Here is a 16,893-nt window from a genome sequence, read left to right as displayed (position 1 = left end):
TGGCTATTAATTCCATGCCAAAAGCGCTGCAGGAGATGTGCTCACCAATGAGAGGGCTGATACTGAGGTTCCTCTTCGGTGTTAGCGTACCACATCAGAAGTAGCTGTTGTCTGTGATTCCTGATTCTCTTTACCCTCAGTTTTTCTTTTGTTTAATGAGTCTTTGAACCAGAGGAATTCTGTTTAATTAAGCAACTCTTGGTTTCTGATCCTGAAATGAGGTCTGAGGAGACAACCCATGCATCTGTAGCTCGTCGTGCTCTCTGCGGGTGCCTGGAGATCACTGCTGAGGTCTCAGCAAGCGCCGTCCTTCGGAAACACTGGGGTGGAAATGCAGCTGCTCTTCTTGGTGCTTTCCACTTGAAGGAGGGTACACAGAGCATGTTTGGAAAGAATCATGTTTTGCAAGTTGATGCTTAGCCAGGGTTTTTGGGCATGCCTGGCTCAGGCAAATGCTGAGACAAGTGGCAAAGGGATTCTACAGCTTCTTGGTACTTGGACCGCAGATGAAATACTATCCAGGCTCACCTAAGCTGTAATCATCATGAGAGACCATCTTTTTCGGTGAAAAATACAATTCAGACAACCTTTTTCTCTCTTGGAGATAGTCATGTCATAACGGAGGTACCTTCTTAGGGTAGTGTGGAAGTTTTGGTGGTGAATTACAGACAAGACCCATCTTCCAGAACTGCGTCTGGTGACTTACATGAGAACTGAAATGATTCGAAATTCCCCCAGGGGAGAACATCTATGCTTCACTTTTATACTCACTGTAATGTCAATGCCTTCCTGTTGAAGTGCAGTCTGTGACAGGCAAGTATCTCTTTGTTCATCTGATTTTGCTGGTGTGGTGTCCTGGCGGCGTGGTCGTCAGTGGGAGTCCGGCAGTTAATTTCAGTGAGCCAGGCTTGCGATCCACTCGCTCCGGTGAGCATACAATTTCAGAGTGTTTGAACAACCCCAGGAGGGATGAGGGGATTTCAGGCCCACTAAAGACTCTATCGTATTTGGACAGTTCCGTGGAGCTGGACAGACAATATTTGATGATAAAGTGATTTAACCCATATATTTCTAAAAAGCTCAAGTAGTGTCAACTCCAGACCACACTGAGTACAGACAGAAAGATAATAAGCTTACTCAGTGGGTTCATATTTTATGTTACCAGTGTCAAATATTTTCTTACCAAAATCATTTTCTGTCTAAACTGCTGAGTTTATACAAGTCCATTGTAATTTGTGCAGTGACAAATATTAAACCAGAGTAAGTATATATTCCGAGGAAATAAATTTAGAGCAGGCCTCTTTGTTCTTTAGCAGAGGATCTCTGCTCCTGTCAGTTAGGAGATGGAGCAGACATTCTTCCTTCTAATAGCATAATTATTCAAAAATGTTTGCAAGGATCTCTTTGTAGAATTTGTGCTCGTGCTTTAGAGTCATTCTTTTATTCCAAAATGAGGATAAAAGATTTAAGACTGAACAGCTTGACAAGGTGATGTAGGTTTACAAACAAAATTTGGAGGAGAAAGGGCCCGATTGTATGTGAAAGTTATCCATTTAAGTAGACATCTAAAACTAAAGATGCTTCACCACACCATTTAATTTTAAGGATTTTCAGAACCCTTCTCCTGTCTTTTAAGAAATTTTAATGGTTAACTTTACAGCCACCTGAGGTACTGCTTTGCAAAGCAAAAAAACCCCCATAAACTTGGACACCATCAGTTTCCTAAGCATGTTTTAACACACAACAGTAATGCTTTCATTTTAACAGATGGCATTTTTAGCATTAATAACTTTTGCTAAAATCAGTGGGTTTATTTTTCAAATTTTGAGAATGCCCATGCTCATGCGGTATCAGACACCAAAAAAGCTGCAGTCTTGGGTTAGATCAGGTGTAATGACTGATGCCTTGGCATGGGGAGACGTGTGTGTGTGCATGCATATAATGTCTTTTCCATGTGAAGCCTAGGAAAACGTGTACTTTGACTTTCATTGTCATTTTCATACAATTTTCTGTGTCATTCTTTTTCTCCTTTTTTTTCCATCTTATTGGTGCAGATTGGAAATCAACCTTCTTTGGGGGAGTGCCAGATAATCCTTTGAATGCATAATGTTATCTGTAATCTAATGGGATTTTTTGTCCAGTGTAAAGGTCTCCCAGGTCTGCTGCTTGAGTGTACCGAGCACATCATTAATCTAAAGCATGTGCTCACTGAATTTCACCTTGAACATGCAGTACAAATATCTGTGTCTTTATGCTGAATAAGTCTGATGTGCTTTAGTGCCTGTAAGTGATGAAGAGGAAGGAGGCATTCTCTTTGATAACATCGCCAAATCTGCCATTGACCCCTTCGACACCTCTTCTGGATCGGTACAGCTGATAGCTATCAAACCTGTGGCACTACCTGCTGTTCATGCTGCATCAGATAGGAGCCAGGAATCTGCCATCATTAATGGAGAGGTAAGGACTCTCTGATAATGTCTCCAGCTGTCTCCTTGGCTACATCGACAGGTGGAACAATCTTAAGCCTGTTAGAGTTGAGGACTGGTAGGAGCTTTTCACCCTGATGCTATATAAAGTCCCATTAGCATTGTGGGCTACAAAGTCTGAGAATTTAAGATCTGTTCTTTGGCAATGCACCTATGAATGCATGCGACCTCGAAAGAGGAAATTTTCTATATTCCGACCTTCCCAATATCCTTCTTTCCTATCATATTTGTTTTAACAAAATGAGTAGTGAAGACAGAGAGCAGAATAAGATCTTTGTCTACATGACTTCTGTGGCTGAGCATGGAAATGTACATAGATCATCTGGGTGCTAAGCTGCTCCTTATGTACTGAGCAACACATCTCATTCAGAGCAAGAAGGGATGCAACAAGTCTGCACCCCAGCCTGTGCACAGAGGGTGCAGTTATTTCCTGGTCCTGGGAGCAAAGTGGGGATGGCATAAGCATCTGATCCAGGTGCTGGCCAAAAATCACACTTCAGCTCCATAGTTGTATGATTATTCATGTTTTTATGTAGATTTAATCAAGACTGGTCCATTTACAAAGGACTGAGGCTTTTATATAGTTGTTAAACATGATGGGGACAAGCCGGTGAGGTGTCTTGTTTGCAAAGTCTCACTGCAACAGTCATGTAAAGATCAGCCAGAATCTCCCAGATGCTGTTTAAAAGCAACAGGGAGGGCTGCTGCCAGAGACCCAGTAAAAGACAGTGTCATGAGGCTTCCCAGGTGGGCCTGCATCAGAGCGGTCTGTCATGCTCCCTTTCGTACTTACGTTTTAAGCCCTCTTGTGTCTCCAAACTCAGAGAAAGGTTTATCTAGATTTCAGCATTTATTTTCTGTAAGTCAACAGGATGGCACTCCCGGTGCTCTGTGCTCTCTTGTACATACATTTCTTGAAATTTGTAAGAAGACTGTAGAATTTGACTGTGGAAGCACAAAGCCCAAGTAAATTGCTCATTTCCATGTAACTGACAATTTGAAGCAGGAGGGAAGTTTTCTCAACACTTTAGGAGTGTCCATGGGATCTGACCTGTACCAGGTCCGACCAAACAGCCATTTATTTAAGGATCCTGTCTCTGACAGAGACCCATAACAGATTTGTAAGGAAGCATATAAATAAAAGGAATATATGATGATATTTTACCGGAATTCTTCCCCAGCCATCAGTGATGACATATTTAAGGTTTTGTGTAGTCAGGAGTGATGTCTCTGTACTTATGGGACCCTAGAAGAGTTTTCATCGGTGAGTTCTCCCTGTGGTGCTCAAAAGCAAGCACGGTGTTGGGTCACGACAATTGGCTAACATCATCGGTGTTTTTCTTCAGTGGGTGTATCTGAGTCACTGTTGTAATGGTACATAGTTTTTAGGCTAAAATTATTTAACCATCTGCCAAGCCATAAAAATGCAGCGACTCTGTTCACTTGCAGTTCCTCACTGCTTACAGATGGCACGGTGTGGTACAAAACACGCTCTGTAAAATGACACATGCAGTTCATCAAACACAGTCTGACAATATTGTTTGGAAGTAGCCAGCCCAGCACCATCCTTTAAACGTCTTTTTGCCTTTTAGATGAACAAGGCTTTGAAGCAGAAGTCCGATATAGAACATTACCGCAACAAACTGCGCTTGAAAGCCAAGAGGAAGGGGTACTATGATTTCCCTCAGGTTGATAACAACAAGGGGCTGACAGAGAGAAAAAGGATGTATGAAAAAAACCAGAAAGAACTTGACCACATTTTGGATCCAGATGCAGATATCTCGTCTCCGTTTGCTGAGCCTAAGAACAGGTGAGACTTTTTATATGCAGTTGTTCACCTGGGAGGACAGTTGATGTCCAGGGGTTGTAGGGAATCAAAGGGGCCATGCTTAAGGAGCCAACTGTTTGTTGTATGGTCAGCTGGTCCCTTCTGCTTTATGGAGAAAATTCACATAACCCATAATTATTTATGAAGGTATATCATCTGGTAAAGCTGCACCGTGGTTAAAAAGAAAGAAATGGAAGGAAAAAAAAATAAGGGAAGGGACAGTGGCAAGTTCTTGTGAGTCATTTTTCAAGTAAGGTAAATAAAAAAAAAGTGCTAGTGATGTTTTTGGTAATACTGAGAGTGGACTTAAGCCAGGAAGTTAGCATCTGAACTTGTTCTTTTGCAAAGTTCAGTGGTGTTGTTATTTTGTCATTATTTTTATCTGAATATAAGTATTGCAGTAGGCATAAGATAACACAACCAGTACGTCGTCCATGTATTTCAGCAAGTCCTGCGGGGATAGTATCTGTAAGGTTGTGCGTGTACCTGTTACTGGTGATCTTCCTGTGCCTTTAACGGAGAAATTCATGATTTGCTCATCTGTGACGTGAAGCTGGCATATTGTATAACAGTACTAATGTTTGATTAACGCTTCCCTGTCTCTTGAGGATGGCACACCAGTAGCATTCATTTCCCCATTTTAGAAACGAGAGGGGAGTGTACATGCTGATTCTGCCTGAGACTGCTGTGGGTGGGTGGACCTGCTCTGCTGCTGGCGCTCTCTGAAACGCGAGTTGACACACTGAAAAGAGGAGATCACGCCAGTCCTAACCCAGGAAAGGCACAGTATGCAGATTCTGCTTCCTTACGGGTGGTAGAGGTGTGAAAGATTATAAGAGTGTGTTTGCCATTGCGCCTCACCCCACAAGGGCTCTGGTTCTTACTCTAATCAGGGACCAGCAGCAGTTGATCCATGAGAGGAAAAGCGATACTGAAATACATTTCCTCTGGAAATGGCCCTCATGCCTGGAGGTGCAATCTTGCATCCCATCTCCTGGAAAGTTCAGACCAAAGTTTTCCTATAAGCGTAAATCATGACTGCAATCAAAGCGTTGGTGGTGACACAGTCTTTGCACACAGTGCAACTTCAGCAATACCCTTGGGGTACAGAGATGAAAAAAGACTGTGATGGGAAATATAAAAGCAGTGTTGGCTCAGAATATGGGCAAAAGCTGTGATGAGATGAACTTCTATAGGTCTAGAGTTAAATGACTGAGGGATACTGCCCTTGATGGGCCGTTTCCCAGGGTTCCCAGGGTCAATGAAGAAAAAAAAGATGCTGACTTAACTGTATGTTATGTCCTCGCTGGAGGGTCTGGGGCATCATTTCCTCGTGCAGTTTTCCAGTGAGGGAGGAATAAATTGCTCCAAGTGCACTGAACAGGTAAGATATTGAACCCTCAGTACACAGGAGTCTGGCTCTGTCTGCACAGTCTGTCCAGAAGATATAGATGGAGCAGCGGAAATATTGATATGACTGTGTGCTGTACATACAGTGAAGGACTGAGGCATTACTTTGGATGTTTATTATGTGTCGTATGCCATGTAGGAAATGTTTAAAACATTACACATGAAGCTTTAATGCTAGCCATCTGCTTTTTGTTAAATATACTGATGTTTGTTTGTTCATGTGCCAATGTGCTGAAAGGTCCCAGAATACGTTTTTTCCTGCGTGTTTTCTGATGTGTTGTGTAAACCTGTCATAGTCTATTTGAGATGGTGATCACTGGCATGATATAAACTGCTTGAAGGCAGGTATACTGCTGCAGAGGAATGATTTCATTGTGTAGCTGAACCGTAAAAGGCTGACTGCCAGATTTACTTGTTAAATATATAGTCTATATCCCTACACAGGAAGAGAGAAGAACCATTTCTGATGCACTTCCTGTTAAGCCACAAAGCATTTAATGAACGTCACGGATGTTGCAGATGTTTGTAGACAAACCAATTCCAAACACTATGCTAAAATTTCCAGTCTAAGACCTGGAAATGAACTTGATATGCTGCAACACACATGACAGCATTATTGTCTTCATTTTTCTAACTAACAATAAGATGGTTAAAATGGCATACTGCTGGAGGAAAACCTTGAATAATACTACAAGGTAATGTGGGTTTTGGTTACTGATAAATGAATCAATACACTTGTATGTCCATAATGAAATAAAATTGCTTTTAAAGCAATCTAGGTTAGCATAAAATTGAAAAGATTTGATTTCTAACATTTTCTGCTTTGAATCATTGTTTATATCATTATAGTTACAGAAATTAAAAACTGATTTTTTTTTTTTTTAATAATATCACTTAGGAGTAAGTCATAGGTTTCAAAGTTTCTAGGGAAAAGGTCTATTCCACTCTTTTCTGTTTTGTATATATTCCACTAACTTAAATCACATTATTATAGCATTTTCAAAATATATCAGAAAAATAAAGATGCAGTTGATTACATTACTCAAGATCACCTTTACATTTTGAATTTGTTTTAAATTGTATTTAAAAGTGATTTACAAAACTAAATAATTTTATTTGTTCAGGAACAAACAGCTTTGTGCTCTTAGTACCTTTGAGTCTTCTGTACCATAAAATCCATGTTTTAAAATATTCCAGTTGTGTTCCCAGAAGGCACTTGCTAACCCATTTGAATGCCAGTTGTTAGTGTTCATACCTCCTTTCTCATTAGTAAAACTTTCTTAAATGAGCTAATTGGCAATCTCAAGGCAATTTTTAAGACCCTACTGATGATATGCACTATTCTGGGATTTTCTTTAATAGTTTGTAATCAGGTCAAGAATTTGCATGTATTAGCTATATATTTGAATCCCTTAGAAAATATATCACAACTGCATCAACTGAGTATTTATGGACCTATTGTAAAACACGCATGAAATTTTAGAGACCTTTAATGTAGGAACATAAAGACTGTCAGATCTGATTAGCCTTGGCATAACCTAGTTCCCCATGTAATACCGACAGTATAGTCTTGGAAGAAATAAGATAAGACACTTTAATCTATTCAATATTATTTTTATAGGGAAATTTATTGCAAAACCTTCTCTTGTCTTCTGCTTTGGCAGTGCATTTGGGACTTTCAAACTTGCATGGAGATTTGCGATTTATAGTCACACAGAAGTTTTTGAAAGTTGCCTTAAAATTAAGTACATGCCTGAATACTTAGTTTAATCAGAAGTGTGAAATGATTATTTTGTTGTCCTACCTTTTATCCTGTCAGATCTTGTAAATGTCTGTTTTTCTGGATCTCTGCAACCAGTTTCTGCTGCTCTAATCTGTCAAAGCAAAAAGTTCTGTTAACCAAATCTGTAATATCTGAAGAACTATTTCTTATCAGTGAATTAATTTGGACTGTGTTGTCTTTTCATTTCGTTGATGGTTCTTGAGATGTTAAACCATGAAGTCTTTATAATTGCTGAATGGAACACGTTTCTTCATGTGGTTTCCTCTTAGTCACTTACAGAAATGGTCCTAGGCTTTTCAATATCTCAAATATTGTAGTAGATCTCTTTGTAATCGGTTCAGGCCACAGGCTCACTTAGCTTTAAGAAAAGCATTTTCTTGGCCTTCAGTCAGATCTTAGCATAAGATTGCATTTTCTCTCAAGTTGCCTGGCAAACGTAGGAGAATGTCGGAAGAGTCACCCAAGTCGTATCCCTTCAATAGGTCCCTTCCAAATTTCTGCTTTCAGCTCTTCTCTGATTCCCACAAGTTTCAGTCATGGCTGAAAGGCTGTTGTGCTCTGACTGATGTTTATTGCCTTTGAAACCCTCCCTTGCTGTAAGCCTCAAAATCATCCCGCCACTGTTTTGAACCCCCTACTGCAGCAGCAATCTTTTGCCAAGATTTGATTGAAGGGCAAAAAATGCTTGCCATTTTTGAACTTTTCTAATGTAAAAATGTACTTGGATGAACGTGATACACTAAGGATGTTTTTACTTTCGCATGAACAACTGAGTGAAAAAATGTTGTGGACGCACAACTTCACTACAACATCACTACTTGAGCAGTACTAGCTACCCAAGACAACCGTGGGAAAACAAGGAATGAGTGTATGTTTTCAGTCGGTCTGTGAGGGTTAGTTGAGAACTGCTGGCTTCAAGTGCCAGAGGAAGGGACAGTATATCCCGGCAGGTATGGATAGTTGTCCATCTGACCGAAGCGCAGACGCTGAAGAAGCAGGTCACTTCAAAATCTGTGTCGTTACACCTTTGCTATATCTCTTACTATTGGCTGCTGAGCACAGCAGGCCCCAGCTCGTGTTGGGGATCCATCTGATAGCATGACACAATTATTCAGGTGTAAATCTTACCTTGCAAATGGGAACTGAAAGTGTGAATTCAGACATGATCGTGCAACTTCTCTTACTTCGTGATGAACATTGTCAGGTCCCCTGTGTAAAATGAGCAACGCACAGACACATTAGATGACCTGATCTACTTCCAATATTTTGAATGGAATAATTGCACAAAGCAGAAAAATAGCATGACTAGGCAAAGATAACTTGATATCAGGCTCTAACAGCACTGTAATTACTGTATTAATAAATGAAACTGGCATGCCATTATTCGATCTGTTATTGATCTACAATGGGAGGAGCGCTTCTCTGGGATAGGCAAGAAAACAACCAATGGCCAGATACACTATGAGAACAACATCTCCTAAACTTTCCTAGTTTAGATGTAGCCTTTTTAAAAGACGTGGCTTGATGAAGCATGAAGTTCCTGTATCACAATTTGGCAACCACTCCTGAAGAGTTTATGTAATATTCTGTATCTTTCAGAGGAATGCTGTATTTGTTTTTGTATAACCAGTAACAAGGGAAGAAAAGGTTGCGTTGGAAAGATTACAGGGTATTTTGGATGTTGAGTTATATGCTCTTTCTATTACATTTGGCCCCCCTTGCTTCTGAGCACACAGTGGTGTAAGCTCAGTGCCTAAGGATGCCTTTGCCCAGCGCTATGCTGGAAGCGGTTTAATTCCAGGGAGTGCAGATCTCTGATAAAGTTGTGGCCAGTTACCAAACTGGCTATCTAAAACCAGCATCTTGGAAGCACTTCCCTCCCACTCCTGTCTCTCTTCCTGTTCACTTTGCTGGGTGTTTGTTTCACTGGAGCATTATTCCACTTCTCGTTGCGCAGGATCAGCAACCAAAATCTCTGCTCCCCATCTGAGTGTGTGGGAGGTCCTATTATTTTTTGATAATAGCACCTATTTAGTTTTTATTAATTAGAATCATGTCAGCTGAGGTTAAAAGGGTTCTGATACCTTCTTGGGATGTATTTCATCTGATAAGCTCCCACATATGATGTCCATGTCTTTTACATAGCTTTATTTTCTTTAATAGTAAACAAAATTAATGATCTCTTAATAATGTTACTGATTTCTAGCACTTCCATATACATAGAAAGAATATCCTATAATAAAGTGGCATTTTGATGAACCTCATCATTTTAGAATAAAGGTAAGTATTGAAAACTGCTGCCTGTCATTTTTCTTGTTTTCTTTTTGTTTTACTGTTTTCTTGTTTCGTGTTTTCTAGGCAACCGATGAAGAACTCGGTGTACAGAAGCAGGCAGTCTTTGAACAGTCCTAGCCCAGGAGAAACTGAGATGGATCTTCTAGTGACTCGAGAAAGACCTAGACGTGGAATCCGTAACAGTGGATATGACGTAAGTTTATCAGCTATATGCAGTGAAATTTGCTCAGCAAAGTCTCAACTTACTCCTAAAACCAGGAAACTATTGATAAGCTACAAGCCAGAGTGCCATTGAGTATTTAACGTTACAGTACTTCATGTGCAGTCAGCATCCTGAAAAAAGCTCATTCACGTAGTTTACAGCTGTACTTCATTTTACAGTCTGAAATGGAAAGAAAACATTTGCCCTGATGTAGACATTCGTCTGATCACCCCGTGGGACTCGGCACAGGGTCCACCATACCCTGGGCCACAGAGCACTGACACCAATATGAGGATGCTGCAAATGGCGTTTATTCAACTGCGTCACGCCCTTATATACTGCCTGTCGGTCATCCCGCCTCCTTTAACCCTTCTCTTTCCGTACATCGCGAGATCTTCCGAGCGCCAATCCCTACACCCTGAAACTCATTATTTGCCAAAGTGTTGAATTTTGAATTTAGATAGTTCTTCTAAGTATGTGGCCACTTTCTTGATACTGAGCTTTTTCTCATTGAATTGAAATCCTCTGTTTGTTCTGTACCCCTGATGCTGCTCTCTTGATTTAGAAGAACGAACGACCAACTTCTGGGAATTTCACTTGAGTCCGGATGTCAGTGTTTTGTGGAAATCCCCTAGAAAGAGATATTGTCCTCTTACTACATCAGAACTGGGAGAGTTTTGCGTAGGTAAATGTCAAAACCAGCCAAAGGAGATGCTGGTTTATGGTCCGAGGAACTCACGGAGCCAACACAAGGCAGATGAGTTGTCTTGTGCAGTCTGAACATACACTGGGCGCAAGTTGACACTGCGTGCACCCAGAATGAGGATAACAATAGCCCCCACACTGGAGTAACATAGAATTTTTCTATCCTTCGTCACGTGTACAAAATTCTCAGCCATCCCTGAAGATCAGTCCCGAGAGAAAGACTAAACCATTCTGGAAAAGTAAGAAAGTGCATTTGGTGGTTGCTCATCCTCTAAACTCTGTAGGTGACAAGCATTTTGTGTGGGGTTTAACTGTCAACTCAGCTGCCAGGGATGCACTTTTAGCAAGGTGAAAGAATGTACCAAGGTCAGGGAATGTGTTCAGGGAAGTTTAAATCTTTTACAGAATTCTTAGGGGCATGCTGTTGGTGTCCGATTTCTTACATGATTTCCTGCATTTGGACACTTCCCATCAGATTGCTTGAGTCACGTTGTGCCGTGTAAGTGGGACGACTGGCTCGCTGCTTTCTGAGGCCTTAGAACACATCGCTGTAGCCTGGAAAAAGAAAGGTATAACCTGTTGAAACAGGTTTTACATTTTGCGAAAAAGATCCCACACCCCATCCCCCTACCTCACCTCAATGTTTCCTTTATTTTTGGAGCTGTCTTAGATAAAAACATTGTCGAGCCACCCTACCCTCATTATCCTGAAAATCATATGTTTCAAGACAGCAAGGGTTTTTTTTAATATGCTAATAAAAGCTAGTTTTTCATAGGTGATATTATCCTGAAATGAATGTTGAAAACATTCTGAGACCAGGCATGGCCTCCTGCTATTAGTTGAAAATTAATATGCCAAAAGTAGTTAGAAGATTTAAAAAATAGATTTTAAAATATTGTGTATGCTATATATCAAATATATTTTTAAAAAAATTGTTAAAACCCTTGAAAATAGATTAATGAGCTTCTGAGATGTCCTAAAAGTAATTATAAACTCTGAGATCTGTGCACATCAAACACAAGTTTCCTTCTGCCTTTCTTTCAAGGTTGCAGTTGGGCGAGCTGTCCATGGCACAGTCTTTTTTACCGATAAGTTACATAAAATTCCTTTTGCCTGATGCGCTGCAGATTCACTGCAGTGCACCTCTTCTAACTCTGAATGTCTTTCCCGTCTGAAAGCGGAAGAATGCTGGGGAAAATGGGACAGGATGTTGAAATTTAGTTCCCAAGCCTCGGCTTGCAGCGTGGGCTGGTTTCCCTCGCTCCCGTTTGAGGTTTCCGAGAGCTGTGCCGAGCGTCTGACAGGCTTGGTCTCCCAGGATACCTATCGGCAGGCACTTGTATCTATATTTATGTGTGGAATTCATATGGATCTCACCAGTGGTGCAACTAAACACCTCTGTAAATCTGACCTCGGAAAATGGGTGAAAAAGGGCTCTGAAAAAGGGCTGGTTTGTATGCTGAATCTTGTGTCCTTTCTTTTTTATCTAATAACATCTGGTACCACTTTTTGACATCTACTTTGTCGTTCTAAATGTTCCAGCCTTCTTGGACTCCTGCTAACCTCTTCCTCCCAGTATTTTATTTAGCACCAAGTCCCGCCAAAGAATAGTGAAATTTGTGTTTTATAAGCAGTTCCAAATAATTACATTAATGAATCAAATAGCTCACGTTATCTTCAAGCCATGAGATTTTTATGCAGATTAACAAATTTCCTTTTTTTTTTTTTTTCCTGAGCTGTTACCAGTATGCCCAGGTTATGTGTTGAGGTTTATCTTCCCAACAATGATAAATGTTTTCTTTTTTTTTTTTTCCTTAACAAAAGAGGCTAAGATCCCCTAGATTCTTTAAGAAAACTCTTTAAGAACTATTAGACTCATATACACAACTAAATCATGAGAGTTTATGATCTGCATGATTTTGCTTTGTCCTTTAATAGGAGAGGGAAGTAAGAGCTGAGAAATCTGTCATTCCACACTACTGACTTTTTTATTTATGTGGTTTTGGTTCCCCTTACATAACAAAGTTCTAATATCTCAATTACAATTTTCTAAAAATATTTCATTCCCTATAATGATTTTTTTGTGATATTTCTCTGAACCATGGTTCTGTTTCTCAGAGCTAAAAACTGGTCAGGATGTGAGGTCAATAGTTACATAGAATATGTAGCTTTTTGTATTATTTTGGAGTGTACGTTCTACTGTTTGATGTTCTCAGTATATTATTTGCCTTTACAGCATCTTTTATAAACAGGTTATTATTGAATAGTACCTATCTTTCAATTTAAAATAATCCCAATAGGGTTTACTATCATCGCCTTCACCTAGGAAGTAGATTAAGGAGACTTTATGAACATGTTTGTTATTTCCAACATGTTCACAGACAATTGTGAGTAGAGCAAATGCTATAATGAAAGAGTCTAGAACCTCTAGACTGCTAATGAGCTTTATACTAGGGCAGAAAATATTTAGACTGGTTTTGGCGTAAAAGGAGGAAAATCACCTTATTGTACATATCTAAGATTGTTATACAAAAGAATTTACTGGTATAATTTTACTGATATAGTTAAATTAATGCAACTCCTCAAAAAGCTTATGGATTAATGTTCACATGAAGAATTTTACTAGTATAGTTGCAGCAGCAGAGTTATCCCAGAGGTGTATAAAGTCTGTCTCTCAGTACAGGATTTTCTTGTCCTTCTTCATATAATTCCAGTTCCTTGTATTATACAGTAACCATGTATGAGCATTATCTGCATTTTTAGAATGGTAATGCTAATGTATAATGGCATTTATTTACCATACTTATGTGTTTCAGTTGATAGGAAAGCAAATGACATACATCAGAAAGTGATAGGATGAATTGAAATAAATTTTAAAACTTGAGGAAAAGTAATGGTCACCAGTCTCCTCCAAAATCTTCATGTCAACTTTTATATTGATAAATCAAAGCTGACTTAATGTTGACTGCTAATATGCACCCTTTATACATATGATATCTTTTAGACATTCTATAGAGGTCTAATGCCTTCACCAAGGTGTTGTAGTAGAGAACCTGATTTATTTCAGCATTGGGTACTGATAGGTCTCTTGTGCGATTCTGTTCACTGACATTTTTACAAGCATGAGAAAACAGAAGAACCATGGTTATTAATCATCCAGTTGGGGCAGTATGATTTCAGAGGCTCTTTGGTTGCACTTATACAAACTACCATTGCATTTTATAGTCAGGCTTCTAAAATTTACCTGATTTTTATAGTTAAGCTTCTAAAATTTACCTGAGTCTTATTTATTGTAACAACACAAATAACAGTGGAATCAAAATGCAGGAAGAAAATTACAGGAAACTATTTAGTTGAAGATTTCCTAAAAAGTTTTTCAGTTTAAGATAACTTTGAGCCGTTACATTGTTCCTCCCCCAATCTGATGTGTGTACCACTTAAGAAGCCTGAAGCTGGGTTTGTGGTTATGAATTTGAATAATATACCATATAACTATAACCATATAAATTACAGTTCAATTCTAATATGCAAATGAGTAATTATTGTCTTAATTTTTCTTTTTTTATTGCTGTGTTTTCATGAAGTACAAAAAATAGCTATACTTAAAACAGCTAAAAGAGAAAACAAATTAAGATCGTTTATTTAAATTTATTGTCAGTTTTCAGGCTAACCGTGTAACTCTTCTCTGAATGGCTGATAACAGAAGAAGAAAGTCAGTTTGATTTTTTTCCTCTGCAAATGAAGAAATATGTACTATGATTGTCCTATAGTACATATGACCATACATAGCTTGCAGAAGATTGGGGTCACAGTTGCTTGTCTAGTCAGGTATAGAAAAGCACTGTTACATGGGGGAAAAAAAGTATGCCACACTAGGAGCTAAAGAGCACTCCAATCATCAGGATAGTGCTGGAATTTTTAATAAGAACATCCTGTTGTATTCTTTTATTTGTGGCTATTTTAAATGCTAACGCAGTTCTAACCACGTGCTATATATAGAAGGAGGTACATATCCTATTCTTCATTGCAGTTATCCTAGCATCTTAAATGCATTTTATTGATATTTAAAGAATTATAAGGAATTGGTTGCTTTTTCAGGTTGCCTGTTTAAAATGTATTTTTTAAAACTACAGGCAGTAAATCTAATCTTACAGAATATAGGTGAAGTTAGCTATTTCACTGTCAAGTTCTTACAATATGATGAGTTTTTCTGTCTTGGAGTTACAGGTAAAAAAATCAGGGGGGTGATTTCTGTTTGTACTCTACGTGTGCAGAAGGAATTACCCTAGGAGTAACCCTTCAAGTTAAGCTGCACAAGTACTATCTGCTCATTAGAGTACGTGTTTCATTGACTGTTCCCACATTAGTTTTAGGTAAATTTCTGTGTAACTACTGTTAGGTGACTAGGTTAGACAACCAAGTTATGTCAGGATATTTTCTGCAAGGGACAGGACCTAGTTTGTGGCATCATTGTTAGAGCTCCTCACTGGGTTAGAAAGCTCAGGAACCCCCCTAAACTTTAATTCTTCTGAAATCTTAACATGTGAGAACGGACAAAAGAATTTCAGTCTCTGTAGCTGTAACAAGCAGTCCCTTGTATGAGGTCCTTCATAGTGATGGTACTATTTAGGGAGCCATATTCCTCCTGGCACAGTCGTATTCCCATTGATACTCACAACTAAGAGAAGAATTTAAACATTACTTCTAATTGTTTTTAAGTGAATCATTGACAATTTAATCGGCTACAGAGTGTCCCTGCTAGTTTTCTTAGCAAACAATGTAGGATATAACAGGCTATTATAGTCGCCTGCATCATATGACTCCTTTCCAATATTTGTCTATATTGTCACAATTCCCGACTTTGTATGTGTTACATCTGTGTTTGAGAACATTTTGTGTGAAGCAGCACAAATACTGTCTTGTAAAGCTTTTTACATACACGTGCTTTTATTCCATCCAACAGACTGAGCCTGAAATTATAGAAGAAACAAATGTTGACCGCGTCAACGAGCCTCGGAGTTACGCCAGGTCCCGTCAGGCCAAAGGCCACTCGGAGACCTCAACCTTAAGTTCTCAGCCCTCTATTGATGAGGTTCGACAGCAGATGCATATGCTCTTGGAAGAGGCTTTCAGCCTGGCCTCTGCGGGCCACGGAGGACAGAGCAGGCAGGAGGCGTACAGCTCAGCACCGCACTTGCCCTACTCGGAGGTTGTGACCAGTGCTCCTGGTACCATGACCCGACCTAGAGGGGGGGTACAGTGGGTACCCACATACAGACCAGAAATGTATCAGTACAGTTTACCAAGACCAGTAAGTGAAACTTCTCTTTAGTATACTGTAAGATCATAAAGATATTTCCACTCCGAGACACACTTTTTAAAGAGGTAGCCCTGTTTACATGCTTAAAACCAGATGTAAACCCATGCTTACGGTAAGTAAGTATGGGTAGTGGGGTGTATGTATGTAAGCTTACCCATGCCCGTCTTCTGCAGGAAGACTCAGTATCTATATTAGCAGCAAGGTTGTCTTGTCTAAATTATGCTTGAAAGAATAGGCTGCACTAAGCTCCAGGCTGTTCACCAGATGAAGAACTTGTTTGCATGTCTTCTCCTATTCACTAAACAAATATTAGGAAACAATCTGGTTTTGTAGAACAACTGTGTAGGCAGCTGGGTGTGAAACACTCAGCACTTCCGCATGAGGTCCATCACTGAAGAGAAGAGCATCATTGCAAGAGAGTGAACCAAGTGTAATAATCAGAGTGACCTGAAGTGTGGGCTGTTATTGACAATCTTGCAGTTACAGCTTTTGACTTGGGACTCTAGAGGTGGTTTAATTCCATGGGTTTCTTGGTTGACCTTGTGTAAGTCACTCTTTATCCTTCATTTTCTAGCCTCAAATTGTGGCTAACATGTCCTTACCTCGCAGAAGTAATAAATGAATTTAGAACTTAAATCCATGGGTGGAAGTTGTTAATGGAATTCTGTAGGTATCTAGACAGCAGTTGCAGTAGCACTGTGCACGCCCTCAGTGTGTGTGAAACTACCCACAAATTCCCTCATTACGGTATTGCAAAACTCAACAATGTATTTTCTTCTTATATGCAGGTACAAATCTAAACCAGAGATGATTGCTTTCAGATGAGAAATAGCCCATCTATCAATAGCAGTGTGAAAAGTTGTT

At 39.5% G+C, this 16,893-nt stretch overlaps 1 protein-coding gene across 1 annotated transcript in view; it reads left to right on the top strand.

Moving 5' to 3' along the window:
* The window catches only part of KIAA1549L (KIAA1549 like), a 137,170-nt gene that overhangs the window by 101,076 nt on the left and 19,201 nt on the right, over positions 1-16,893 (top strand). Inside the window, exons 14-17 of the mRNA XM_049820482.1 lie at positions 2,279-2,457; positions 4,079-4,296; positions 9,866-9,995; positions 15,673-16,020. Of these exons, the coding sequence (XP_049676439.1) occupies positions 2,279-2,457; positions 4,079-4,296; positions 9,866-9,995; positions 15,673-16,020 (875 nt within the window). The remainder of the gene's footprint in view (positions 1-2,278; positions 2,458-4,078; positions 4,297-9,865; positions 9,996-15,672; positions 16,021-16,893) is intronic.

This window comes from Accipiter gentilis, chromosome 17, assembly GCF_929443795.1.
Source record: "Accipiter gentilis chromosome 17, bAccGen1.1, whole genome shotgun sequence".
In the NCBI taxonomy this organism is placed as follows: Eukaryota; Metazoa; Chordata; class Aves; order Accipitriformes; family Accipitridae; genus Astur; species Astur gentilis.
The sequence above is the reverse complement of the archived record's forward strand: the minus strand, read 5'-3'. Positions and strand labels throughout refer to the sequence as shown.